This window comes from Buteo buteo, chromosome 4 (assembly GCF_964188355.1).
Source record: "Buteo buteo chromosome 4, bButBut1.hap1.1, whole genome shotgun sequence".
NCBI classification, from domain to species: domain Eukaryota; kingdom Metazoa; phylum Chordata; class Aves; order Accipitriformes; family Accipitridae; genus Buteo; species Buteo buteo.
The window spans coordinates 47,413,417-47,427,524 of NC_134174.1; the positions used below are offsets into that span (position 1 = coordinate 47,413,417).

Below are 14,108 nucleotides of genomic sequence, written 5' to 3' on the forward strand. Positions count from 1 at the left end.
GTCTGATCATTTACTATCTTCTGCTCTCTCTCCAGCCTCTTTCTCATCTTTCTTCATTCACTACAGGTCTAATACTCAGCTCTGAGGATGTATTTGTCCAGTTCTCCCTACGTAGACAGGAAACTTTTTGAGGCTGGTGAAACAGTATGAAAGCATCATGAAATTGGGCTATTGTAGAAAAGCTTTGGTGGCTTCTAGAAGGGGCAGCATTCTGTAGCAAAAACCTTAGTTCAAATGGACAGTGCCATCTCTGTTAGCAGCCAAAGCAAAGCAGACTGTTCGTTTTCTCCCTTTTCCTAAATGCACAATTTTCTGAGGGTGGAAGCTCCAGGTTTTTTCAACACCACCGTCTCCCTCTGTACAGCGAGGTTTTTAGCAGCTGGATTCAGTATGACAAATATCAAAAATGTAACCTTACATGGTTATTAATGTAATAATTTCTCAGGTGGAGGGAGGTCCACTTGGTGAACTCCATATATACTTCTATACATATATATTATTTATAGTCCATATAAAGAATGTCAGTAAAGATAAAGGATTCTACTGTTGAGAGCAACAGAAGGGGAAGGAGAGTGCTAGAGAAGAAATAACCACCTTTGAACTTATGCTGAATATACTATTTATAACACTATAACTTCCAGTCTGTTTTTATTTTTAATGAGTTGAAAAAAGTGGCAACATTGGATAAATGTATATTTGAGAGACTGAATGCTTACTTGTAGGAACCTGAAACTAGCTTGGAGCCTTACTTGTGTAGTAACCTAATGACTGCTTGTTTCCCTTGCTGTGGGGAAAAAAGTGGCAAGATTTGTGATGATAGTAGGCTGGCCTAAGGAAAGCTGAAAGAGGTCAGGCTAATGTACTGCAGGTATTGGAATTTGTCATGGCCTGTGTAGAGAAGGTGTAATGTGAAGCTGAATTTGAATTCAGGAAGGCTACCCTTATCAAGTGATGGCTGCTCCCAGCTTGGTTAAGTGATGCTCTGTCTTGTGTCTGATCTGTGCAGTTACCTTGTACTGTGTCTTCACTGTGCATGCCAGGAGTCTGCCCTGCAGCCTTGCACTCTGCCAGGTTGTTCTTCTCTTTGGGTTTATTTTGCTTTGTTTAAACCATGCATTTGCCTATCTTTCACAGATCTCTTCATGTCTCCTCAACAAACTGGAGCTAAGTAGTGGGGAACAGCCCAAAGCCCTGAACCAATTAGAGAGGGTATTGCTCTTTAAGAACCTGAAGGTCTCTCTCTCCCTTCTCCCTTCTTACCTTACTCCCCTCTTCCTTCTCTTGTAAACACCACCTGAGAGATAGTTACATTGTGTGCAGCAAATCTCCCTCCACTCATTTGACACAGCATGGCTTTTGGGGACAATGCATGCAGTGGTTGCTTTGCAGTGTTGTGGCTGCAGCTGGGGCAGGCTTGGGAGGGAGAGACCCTTGTTTTACTGCAGCATTCAGTGTCTTGGTGAGTGTCACCTAAGACACCATCACGGCATCCTCTGAAAGAAGGGAGTGGGAGGGCATGGGCAGGATTTGAGTCCTCTATGACAGTGAAAAGCTGAAGAAAGAAACATAAAAAATGTAGATTGCTCTCTGAAGGCTCAAGTGTTGTGTGTCCTAGCTGTTGATCTTGTTTATAGATGTAGCAGCATACCTGAGGAGTCTCTTGACCCAGCGTGCCTTAAACAGTTTTACTCAAGGTGAATCGCTGAGCTTTATTACTTGGTACATTGCTACAGAGTTCAATGCTCTCTCAAGCTTTTTTGAAGGAGATTGCTGTACATTTTCAACATACTTGGCTGTGTTTCCACTGAAATTAAATATGGTTCCCAGCACAGTATTTGCTAATGGGGGATGAATGGGGCTGGACTGAATTATGAAATGTGTTAGTCCCTGCTGCTTCCCCTAGAAAATACTTATAAAGAAATATTGTAGGCCTGCAGATTGTTGGTTTTCGAATGATCATAGAAACCCTGAGAAGCTAGCTTAGATGGGACCCTTCTCAGTTTTCTGTGTTGGTTCATAAACTTAATGTAGCTTTGGTTCTTGTCTGCCATTAATACTATTTGGTCCAAAAGGAGCTGAACAGAACATTTAGAGATGCGCCTGCCATTCTTTTGTCCTGTGTCTGTGGTCAGGATAGTTTGGAAAGACAGCAGCTGGAGACTCACAGATTTATGCAGAGTTACATAGAAGGAAAGGCTAAGAAATGTTTCCCTTTGCAGTAGAAAATGTTGTAGCTAAATATTGGGTTCTGCAGTGGGAATTAGGAGGAACCTAAATCTGAGTTTTCACAGATTTTGGGGGTGGATTATGTTCATAGTTGCCTAAGATGCATAAATACACTTCACCAGATAAACTTCATTAGTTCTTGCGGTACAGGAAGGTAGGTAAGTGAGATGACTGGACTGCATCAGTGTCTCCAGGACTTGGATCATGGACTGCGTTCTCTCTGCATGCTTTTGTGTCTTGAACGCTACTTGGTGTGCTGACCAGTTCCATGCTGCATCTACAATGAGCTCATGTTTTAGTATAATCACTTTAGTTACTAATCATTGGCCCCTGCCCTTTTCTCTTGAGGCTTACAGTATCTTATGGAAAAACAAACGAGTGCAGGTAAGGTGGCTTGTAGAAAAATGAGATCTCATGGACCCTTGAAAAAGAATCTTGTAGTGTTACGTTTTTCTTCACCTTCATAGACCTTAGCTGGAGTTTTATTGTTAAAACCTCATCTATCAAAGGAAACATTTGGAGTCTTGTGTTTTTTGGTTTGTTTTTTTCTTCTACAATTTTGTGTACACATTTCTTTATGCAAAGGTAACTCAGATAAATGTAATGAAATCTGTACTGAGTTCCAAGATGAACAAATAGTAGCTCTGAGGTCCTTCTCTACTCTGATTTCTAAAGAATGGTTTTTAAATACTAACTTGAGATGTATTTGCTGTGGAAGTACAAGCTTAATCTAATCTGAAGGATATTGATAATTAGAAAACTAATGCAACTATAATATCACTGAGCATTGAAGAGGGAAGGAGAGTTTTAGATGATGTTTAAAATTCAGGATGTTTTGATGATGTATTAAATGCCATTTACCTGCAGCATTTAGTCAAGAAGGCAACCTTAGGTTTAAAATCTCAGCCTGGTAAAATGCAACCAAGCTTTCTAGCGAAATCAGGAAATGCCTTAGTATTGAAGGCAATGGCAACAACCATTAGAAATAGTTCCTTTAGTCAAAGACAAATTGTGCAAGTTTTTTTTTACATTTTTATACTAAAATAAAAAGCAAGAATTCATGGGATTGTTACCTTTTAATTCGATACAAAATGAAAGATACCACTTTGCTGTCCTTTGATACGTGTATTGTTATAGAATTCCCAAACTCGGAGTTTGTTTGTTAAAACAACATATAGCCCCTTGACACTGGTGAAACATTTCTATTTAGCATTTCTGTTTGCTTCTGCAATTTTTTTTTTAAGCTATGCAACGGTCATTGTCGTTTGCTATCTCTTATTTATACGAGATAGCAAAAGAAAAAAGAAAGAGGGGGGCTGGAGGGGTGGAAATTATATGGGAGGTAGTCGTAGGTAATCCTAGTAGGTAATTCTAATAAAAAGATACCTGTTTGTGTAGAGTGTGGAATACTGGATGGTATGAGATGGAAAAGACCTACTGGGTAATCTTGCCTGCTTGTTAAATTGTCAACATCCCCACCCACTGCCTAAAACCCAAAAGAACCCACGAGCCTTCTATTCCCTCATGCTTCCCCCCCAACCCCCCAAAAAAAACCCAAACCCCAAAAACCCACCATCAAATAAACTTAGATTCTCGTCTGAATGCTTTATACTTTGTTTAAATGTTTGGGATTCTTTAAAAATCAGCTGAGTATTTTTGCTTGCCTGACTAAATGGTTTCCCATCCATGTGAAGCTGTTGTGACTCAGTCTGTGAAAGATGGCACGGGTTTATCAAAATGATGACAGATGGGCATATGTCTTAGAAACCTCAAGAGGTGGAATCTTGGAGGTAATACAAAGCACAGGACAATCACTAAAAATAGGTATTATGTCTGAGGAAGAGTGCTTTTTTGAAAGGGCTGCTGTTGAACTGAGATGGTATTTGGTGTTGCGTGAAAGGGGAGATCAGAAACAGTAATTAAATTGTCACCTTGAACCTTCTGATAGGATGGTTCAAAAGTTACCTGTTTCTCAGGAGCATAACTGAGGGTAAAAGGAGTGGAACCAACATGGTTAGCTCATAGCAATATCTTGGCTCCATTTTGCTGATTCAGTTCTGTGCCCCGCTGCCCACCCCGCCTCTCAATTTTTATTAGCAAGTAACTTTTTACCTGGCAAATAATGGCAATAGGACATAGTAGCTAGAAGCAAAGTCTGTTACTTTGAAACTATGTGAAACAGACTTTCTTGGGTTTAACACATAATGCTTCCAGGTTTCCTTCCTACTTAAGTATTTTTATACAATGAACCTGCATTGGGTTTGCATGGCAAGGTTGGGGGGGAGTGGGGGCTACAGGGGTGGCTTCTGTGAGAAGCTCCTGGAAGCTTTCCCCATGTCCGACAGAGCCAATGCCAGCCGGCTCCAAGATGGACCTGCCGCTGGCCGAGGCCAGCCCCATCAGTGACGGTGGTAGCGCCTCTGGGATAACATATTTAAGAAGGGGGAAAAGAAAACTGCTGTGCAACTGCAGCTGAAGAAAGGAGTGAGAATATGTGAAACAAACAACTCTGCAGACCCCCAGGTCAGTGAAGGAGGGGGAGGAGGTGCTCCAGGTGCTGGAGCAGCCTGTGGTGAAGACCGTGGTGAGGCAGGCTGTCCCCCTGCAGCCTTTGGAGGTCCACGGTGGAGCAGATATCCACCTGCAGCTTGTGGAGGACCCTACACCAGAGCAGGTGGATGCCCGAAGGAGGCTGTGACCCCATGGGAAGCCTGCACTGGAGCAGGCTCCTGGCAGGACCTGTGGACCCGTGGAGAGAGGAGCCCACGCTGGAGCAGGTTTTCTGGCAGGACTTGTGACCCCGCAGGGGACCCACGCTGGAGCAGTCTGTTCCTGAAGGACTGCACCCTGTGGAAGGGACCCATGCTGGAGCAGTTCATGAAGAACTGCAGCCTATGGGAAGGACTTACATTGGACAAGTTCATGGAGAACTGTCTCCTGTGGGAGGGACCCCATGCTGGATCAGGGGAAGAGGAGTGAGGAGTCCTCCCCCTGAGGAGGAACGAGCAGCAGAAACAATGTGTGATGAACTGACCGCAACCCCCATTTCCCCATCCCCCTGTGCCACTGGCAGGGAGGAGGTAAAGAACTCAGGAGTAAAGTTAAGCCTGGGAAGGACGGAGGGGTGGGGGGGGGGGGGGGGTGTTTTAAGATTTAGTTTGTATTTTCTCATTATCCTACTCTGATTTGGTGGGTAATAAATTAAACTGATTTCCACAAGTTGAGTCTGTTTTGCTCATGATGGTAATTGCTGAGTGATCTCTCCCTATCCTTATCTCAACCCACGAACCTTTTGTTACATTTTCTCTCCCCTGTCCAATTGAGGAGGGCAAGTAATAAAGCAGCTTTGGTGGGCACCTGGTGTCCAGCCAGAGTCAACCCACCACAGCACCATAAGTCTTCAGATTTTATTTTATAAGTTACTGAAAAGGGAGAAGAAATAAATATGGCTATTTCTAGAATATTTGGTAAGTAAAGTAAAACTACATGGTCTAATTAGCAGCTTAAGCTTTAATGAATGAAACTATTGGTAATATTTAAGGTTCAGAGAGATTTTTAAATGGAAAGGGAAACTAATAGAGGTGAAACATTAGGAACTGGCAAGAATGAAAGATAACACATTTTATAGAGCCCCATGAGGTAGTGTGTAAGAAAGATGAGAGAGCTGACAATTTTTGCATGAAAGGATTGTGATCCATAAGCATTTTAAAACATTTTGAAATCTACAAAATTTTATTTTTAGCTGTGCTTTTGTCACAGAAGTGTTTGTCAGAAGCTGTCATTTAGATGGAGATTCTTGCTACAAAATTTGGAAGAAATAACAAGGAGCAAAGTAATTCTGAATCTGCTGTTAATTAACAAGCACAAGGAAACTAGCGTAGCTAAAACTTGGGGATTACTCATCAAACAAATAGAATTTGTGGTGCAAAGTAAAGTTACACAAATGGTTTACTGCACTGGGATATGACACTTTCACAAGATTTGTTTAAATGAGAAAAATTACGGTAGTGTACAGTGAGTTAGAATTCTAGCTGGACAAGGGAAAGAGATGGAAAACCAGTAGCAGAACCTAGAAGGTTTATTGACATTTAAGAAGAATAGTAGCTGGAAGGAGGCAAGTTCCAGAAAAAGAAAGACTGAAGAGTATGGCTGTCTTCTAGAGAATTTAAATCTGATGCTAGGGATATAAGAAATAAGGAATGCTGTAGCCTAAAATATAACTTAATTGTGATAAATTTACAAAGGAGAATACAAAGTAGGGACTGGTACAGAGACTTGCTGAATGGTTTCCAGTACATACAAGGTGCCTGTTCAGTGGTTAAATTTTCCACCCTAAATTGAAGAGGTCTGACAGCATCAGAAAAGCTGACTGTGCAATCCTGCACTTAAAGGAACTTATTTTAGAAGCAAGCTGTTTCAGATCTGCTGTTGCCATTGTCCATGTGACTAAATATTATATTGTTTTTAGGAAGATCTGGAGCATCTGTGCGTGCCTGCAATAACAGCACACTGCAGCAAGTGACACACAGTCTGCATTGCTCCTGCTGTGGTTCTTGTTTGCCCTATCAAAGATCTGTATAAGAACTAGAAGTAGGATCCTGGTCAGGAAGGATGTCAAGGGTTAGATGAGATTTAGATCTGAAGAGGAATAATGACAGAAGGCAGGTGAAAGCAGAATATGGTTTGTTTCTAAACCACTAGGGTGGTATTTGCAATGTGTTGTGCACCAGGAGTGAGTGAAGTGTTAGAGAAACACTTGTTAATAGTGAAAGATACTTGGAGGGAAGTGAACTTGGCATTCAAAGATGCCAAAGGTTACAAAGATGAAGAGTGAATTGAGGCAAGAGGTAAGTGACAGAGCTGCAGACTGCAGCGTGGGACTGGGTGCTCAGGCTTCATTCTCAGCCTTCATGTATAGATGGTGAAATTTTAATTGAATGTCAAACCTAACTAGTACTTGCTTATATACTTTAATTGATGCCCTTTAGAAGTCTGGAAACATTGGCAAAAGTGAAGAGGTTTGAGATGTGCCTGTAGGTCTAAGAGGATTCTTGATCCTAAAGCAAAGCTAGGAGTTATTGGTAGGGAAGAGGGAGTGCTGTGATAATTGATATATTATAGCAGAGTAACTGCAGTAAATTGTCCCTTGATTCAGGTGGGTAGTATTGGCTAATATGTGGGTAGTGGGGAGTCAGGGGCTGGTTTGCATGACTTTGAGGTGCTGATTAATTTGCGTGATATATTTAAATGTTGTTGCCTGACTTTGAGGGTTTTGAGACAGCTTGTGTAATCCATTGTGCTATGTGGTTTTGCTATACTGATATTCTTAATGATTATTGGTTTTCAGTTGAAAATGAGAGCTGGAGGAATGAGCGAATCATCAAAATGGAAAAAGCAGAAGAGATCACCAAGGCCTCCTCGCCATGTAACTAAGGTCTCTCCTGGGACAGAACAACCAGCAGCCAATGCCAGTAACACCACAGGTAAGTTGAAATCTGTTTCCAGAGACCGGACAGCATCTGTTCTAGAGTTGTTTTGGAATCTGTTTTTATTTCATTTCTCTTAACATGTTGTTTTGCATTAGATTTTTTTTTTTTTCTTACATTAGTTCTCAGTGACTATAGTAACAAAGCATATCAAAGCTTTTCAGGTCCAGGAGAAAGAGTTTGAAGGAGATGGAATACGTATTGATGGAGGAAAGCATGGTCCTGTGGCTAACTTGACAGTGCTTCTCTGGCTTCAGCATGCCTTACGGGGTAGTTTGTACAAAAGGGAATGGGGATCTGGAGAGGTGGCTGAGGTTACGGGCAGCCATGTGATGCAGAGGAGTTGGAGGGCGCAGCAAGTACATGGAAGAGATAGAGAACAAGAACACTTGCAAGAGAGCGAAGGGGAATGGAGCTGGGGAGAAGGTTTCCTGCGGTGGGAGATTGCTGACTTAAGTGACATATTCTTTCCTATGTTCCTGAAGGGTGTACCAAAGGGTGTGGGTGTGGTGGTAATGAGGGAAGAGCAAAGTGTGACTGGGGAGAATATAAAGGTAGAACTGAGGGATGTGCAGAAACCTAGGCATCAAGGAGGGATGAATGAACAGATTTCTTACTACAAATGTAAAGACTGAAAGTGTGCATGCACAGTCCATGAAATTTGAATAAAAGGCTATACTCATTAAGGGACAGGGAAATACGGGGTGCACTTACGACTGTTATGGGAAGAACAGAGGTCTTGATATGGTAAGAAGGCATGAAGAGTTATGTAGGGAAAAAAGTAGAGGGAACAAAAGCAAAAGGGGATTGTGCACAGGAAACTAATGGGTATACACATGAATCCTTTTTCACGTGCTTTGATTCAACGTGCAGAAGTGACACAGTATGTGACTTGAGCTGCAAGCTCAAGAATATAATGTTGGGGGGCTTCCATATGCTATTGTTGTATAGGAGTAGACTAAATAGTTACAACGGGTTTTAACTTCTTTGGATAAATGAGTCCCTCTGGCTGCAAAGTACTCTATTTCTTGTGCACTGTAAATTTTGATGGCTCAGACATAAACATTAACAGTGAAAGGAAGCAGACAGGAAAATAGAAATGATAGCTGTGTAAAATACCTGGTTCTGACACTTATTCTGTCACAGGAAACTATTCAGTGTAGTGTGAACAATCCCAAGTGTGTTTCTACACAACAGCATGATTGGTGAAAACTAAGGAAATACTAAATGTGATGGAATTGCATATAACTCAGAACATCCTTCCAGATGAGAACTTATCTCTATACAAATCATGATTATATTCAAGTTTTCAAGTAGATATTAAATTCTGTGAAACAGCATTATAACTCCTGTATAAAACTTCCCATTTTAGGAGAAAGTTGAATTGTGTTACAAAGCATGTCATTAACTCTGAACTTGAAGTGGTAGGTAATGTATTAATGTGCTTTTTAGGCCAGAATCCTGGCTTAGTGGGTAAAGAAGAAAAGATTGCAAAATTGATCACGTATTCTGTTACACTTCTTAAGTAGCAGGACATTACTTGATTTTTATTTAAGACATTTCCAAAAATCAAGTCAGCAATAAAACACCACTGTGCAAAACCATACACATTTCACATGGTAAGTTCATAACATAACTCTGCTTTGTGCCTTTGTTGCTGTGCCCTGCAGTATATCAGCTCTTTTTTAAATATTTGTTTTATGTTTTTCAAGTTCTCCTCAGAACCATGAGAGCTGCAAATACGTGAGTTTCTTCTGAAGGAAAACTTAGATTCTTGGAGCATTGTCTCATATTTAGAAATAGTAAAAGTCCTTCACTGCTCCGTTTCAGACCCATTTGAATTCTATTGCAATTCCGTTTGTTTAGGGAGAATTAAAGAAATAGGTCTTGCCTTCCAATTAAGTTAAAATTCTCACTTTGAAGGAATGACTAATTCTTGATGCAAGTCTTTGAAGTGGTTGTGTCATTGTATCAAAAGTAAAGTACACCTTTCAGACTATTTTCGGATTCCTTCTTAATTATAGAAACCCTCTGCAGTCTTTATCTAACTATGTGAATTACCTTATTTGTTGAGTCTGTTAGATTCCCACTATTGTGTTTTAATTTGGAGAACTGCTAGTATCTCACCTGTTCATCTATTTAATTAATTAATACCTAGCAAAAAAAGAGCTTAGTTTATCTACCTTCTCTATGTTAATGTGATCTGAGATCATTTGTAGTGTGAAGTAGTGATCACAGTAATTCTTTGTTGCTGTATTCAGTGAATGGATTTGTGGTTGAGGGATAGAATAGTACTGATCTTTTTGCTTCTGTTTCTCATCAGCAAGCGGAGTTACTTTCATAGATGCTCCTTCTCCCAGCTCCTCTGGGAGCTCAGAAAACGTTTCATCTGCAGTCAGCCCTGCTACAGACAGTGGTTTGGAGTTGTCCTCACAGACTACCTCCAAGGAAGACCTGACAGACTTGGACCAAGTTGCTTCTTTGGGTCTTAATGCAGGAATCCCTTCATGTGAGGCCAAAGTCACTGAAAATCAAAATCAGCCGGAACTCCAGGTATATGGATATAACTTGCAAAGAGAAGTTCCAACTCCCAGCATAATCAGTTGTGGGTTTAGCACACTTACTCTCTTTCTGTCTCTCTTTTTGGTCACAAGGTATATATTATATTTCAAAGCTTAGGGTCAGAATAAAACATTCTTTGCTATAAATGACTTGTAAATTCACAAACATTCATTCTTTGTTTTTGCTTGAGACCTTCCCCATTGGCTCAGAAATGATAACTGCAGCCCAACAACGCACCTACATAGCTAATTGTACTCCTGCCAGTACCATTTACCTTAATTAAAGGAGAAACTGTTAGAAGGAAACACAGTGGAAATCTGCACAACTTATTTTATTATCTTCAGTGAACTATTTTACTTGAGTTTGTAGAAATTCAGCTGTTGATGTTTGTGCATGTGCATTGCTGTTGCTGTGAAATATAACAAACCTGAACAAAGGCCTTTGTCAGTAAATTTTCCTCAGTGTTGTCTGTGCTTCCCCTGCAACAGTAATACTGTTGAGAGGATGGATTAGAGCTTCAGGGAGCCCTTCAGAGCTGCAGATATTTTGGATGGTAGAAATGCTAGGAAGGCGTAGATAGAAATAGTGTGCTGAAATTATGTAACATTTAAAACTAAAAAATGAGCCAAATCCTAACCTCAGGGGCAGTAAGAACTGATAGGTTATAGGATCATCTTCAAAGTCTTCAGTCTTGCAACCTAGAGTTATGTAAAATAGATAAGAACTATTTGGAAGTGAAAGGGCAGAGAGCGCTGCAGATTATCTATAGGTGCTCTTTTCTTTTAAACTTTGTTTTCGTGCTCCTCTTCCGTTAGTGACCTGTGTAGTTTTAATAGTTCTGAATTAACCATGAACAAGTAAGCCTTTCTTTTAGCTTGTCTAGTGCTTGTTAACTTACGTTTTGCTTCTTTCATTCTCAAATGACTGATACCAATGAAGAATGAAAGTCTGAGGGAGGGGAAGATCCAGTCAGCTTCTGTTGAGTCTATCCCTGAGGTCCTAGAGGAGTGCACATCTGTAGCAGAACATTCTGACTCTGCCTCAGTTCATGACATGGACTATGTAAATCCCCGAGGTGTACGTTTTACTCAGTCTTCCCAAAAAGAAGGTGAGAGGTGGGAAATGTTGCTAAAGTCCTTTCTCCTTTCCACTATTCTGTTTCACTTTCTGCTAAGAGGGTGATAAATCCTGTTCCTCAGTGGGTCTGTAACAATTTCATTTGTAACACTTGTTAGGCGCCTGCAAAAAGCAAAAGCAAAGTTAAGAGTGCTAATCTCTTTTTCCTTTAGGAGCAGCACTGGTCCCATATGGGCTACCATGTATTAGAGAACTGTTCCGCTTTCTTATCTCACTCACCAACCCTCATGACCGCCACAACTCTGAGGTGATGATCCACATGGGGCTGCAGCTGCTAACTGTTGCCCTGGAGTCAGCACCCATTGCAAACTGCCAGTCCCTCTTGGGACTTGTGAAGGAGGAGTTGTGCCGGCATCTATTTCAAGTGAGTTTGGCTTATGCTAGCATAGTATATGTCGCTGGGGAGTCAGATATTAATTTACATCAAAGAGTCTGTTGGAATTTAGTATTCTGAGGTTTGGCAGGTCTCAATCTTCAAATAAGCTCTCTGCTGCATTGCAATGAGAGCTCTGAATTGCAGCAGTGAAACAGCCATGTGCTATTTTCTTCAGACCAGGGCCAAGAAGGTGATTTGAATGAACTATTACTGTGGGATAACAGGGTGTTTCAGTATAATTGGTTTTGAGTTAATTATGGATGCAAGTTACCAGCTTAGTCGCAGAACCTTCAGAGTACCAAGCTATTAATTGCACAAAGGCCATCTCAGGCAGGTCTTCTCCCAAATTCCTTCTCCCCTACGAGGATATGTGGACTTGGCAAAAGAACAAAGTTGTAGTAGGAAAAGCGTTACAAGCAGAAGGCAATTAAGTATTTTCATCCTCGCTAGCAAAAAGCAAGACCAGGAGGTTGTTTTTTGAAATCCCTGTGCTATGAGAGACAATATGTGTATCTCAAGGGTGTTGCAGGTGACGCCTGCAGTGCCACAGTACTGCTACTTACCGGACATAATGACTAGCCTTTGTAATTCTTAGAAGTTTTTTTTTGTCTCTTGTTTAGCTGCTGAGTGTTGAACGGCTCAATCTGTATGCAACCTCCCTCAGGGTGTGCTTTCTTCTCTTTGAGAGCATGAGAGAGCACCTGAAATTCCAGCTGGAGGTGAGTTTTTTTTGAGTATCACTGAGTGCCTAGTAATAGTTTATTGGGCTTCAGTTAAATGCATATAGCTAGGCAGTAAGATATAGTCTAAATATTAATTTACCTTTGTATAAATGACTCAGTGGGTTATGGGTAGGCTTTGTAGGCCTTTGCTTGTTGGATAATAAAATGTCTTTGAGACTGGTGTACTGCACTGCTTGCCTTCATACTCTTTTTTAGAATGGTAAGTCCAGGTGCACTGAATGGTAGAAAGAACTATTTGAAACCTTTTTACAACCTCCTTCAGAATGAGCCATCAATTAAGATGGAGTGTCATGTGGGAAGATGAAGCTTATAAATCTATTTCTGTAGTCCTCGAAGCTATTCACTGTCCTGCTTTTTTTTTTCTTTCTTTAAACTGAGCTGCCCTGTGTTTCTGCCAGATGTATGTCAAGAAGCTGATGGAAATAATCACTGTGGAAAACCCAAAGATGCCCTATGAAATGAAGGAGATGGCTTTGGAAGCCATTGTTCAGCTGTGGAGGATTCCCAGTTTCGTGACAGAGCTCTACATTAACTATGACTGTGACTACTACTGTGCCAACCTCTTCGAGGAGCTCACCAAGCTGCTCTCCAAGGTGCTGAAACGCGGGCTGGGGGCTGCCGGCCTCAGCGGGCTGGAGGGAGGGAGCAGCGGGGTGCCGAAGGGGAAGCCAGTAACTCAGAACAAGGGTTAGTGCAGATGCAGAACTTAATAATGGGAGTGGTCTGTAGAGATGAAGGTGGCCATTTAACATTTGGAAGCAGAAGAAAAAAAGAATAGCCATTATGCTTTAATAATGTCAGAGCAGACAAACCATTAAGTATATGCTAGAAGGCTTTGTGTGAAAAGTTTAGGGTCTTCTGTTGTATGCTTCAGGCTTCCTTAAGCTGTGGGGGAAACTGCCTTCCCCCATTACAGCGAAAGAGGCATGAACGTTGACTAATACTTATGTTTTATTTCCCAGAATGCCTTTCCGGTTTCTGGACAGCTGTATACTGTCCATCTGCTGTCTCTGGAAGCGTTGCTGACAGTGATAGATAGCACTGAGGCACATTGCCAGGCCAAAGTGCTGAGTAACATACATCAACAAGAGAAGGAAGTTGTCAAATCCAGCCCAGAAACCATGAACAGCACCAAAGAAACAAGCAATAGTAAGACCCCTTTCTTTGATTTTTTTTGATATTAAGCTTAGTCTTGTGCTAAACTTGCAGATCTTGTTTTGGTAGCTACATAGTAAGCTCCTTAAATATATGTTTTCAGTCTTCATGTTGCATGTTTTATAACTACACACTTACGTTAATAACCTTGATATTTGTAAAATTTAGAGATATTAAAATGTGCCTCTCATGTGAAGCTTTATATAAAGGCCATGTCAAGACTGGCAGTCACAACAGAAGGAGGGTATGCCATGAAATTCATCTAGACAAAATACTGAGGATACTGAGGAATCACAGTTACTGGGGGGAACTCCTTTGAATAAGCACATGTTGAGTTTAGAGTTATCAGTTCATTATTTCTCTGTTGCTAGCTCTTTCCTTGGCTTATGGGTTTGTTTGTGTGTGGGTTGTTTTTTTTATTTT

General features: G+C 41.0%; 1 protein-coding gene across 7 annotated transcripts in view; it reads left to right on the top strand.

The window, feature by feature from the left end:
- Nucleotides 1–14,108, top strand: part of GBF1 (golgi brefeldin A resistant guanine nucleotide exchange factor 1) — a 113,003-nt gene that overhangs the window by 72,501 nt on the left and 26,394 nt on the right. For 4 of the 7 annotated variants that reach the window (XM_075025897.1, XM_075025895.1, XM_075025896.1 and 1 more), the window contains 8 exons: nt 1,135–1,233; nt 7,574–7,709; nt 10,036–10,265; nt 11,214–11,382; nt 11,564–11,775; nt 12,408–12,506; nt 12,929–13,123; nt 13,493–13,679. In XM_075025897.1, coding sequence (XP_074881998.1) covers nt 1,135–1,233; nt 7,574–7,709; nt 10,036–10,265; nt 11,214–11,382; nt 11,564–11,775; nt 12,408–12,506; nt 12,929–13,123; nt 13,493–13,679 — 1,327 coding nt within the window. Of the gene's footprint in view, nt 1–1,134; nt 1,234–1,666; nt 5,307–7,573; nt 7,710–10,035; nt 10,266–11,213; nt 11,383–11,563; nt 11,776–12,407; nt 12,507–12,928; nt 13,124–13,492; nt 13,680–14,108 lie in introns of those variants that run through there. The other 3 variants (XM_075025898.1, XM_075025901.1, XM_075025900.1) reach the window with 2 other exon arrangements.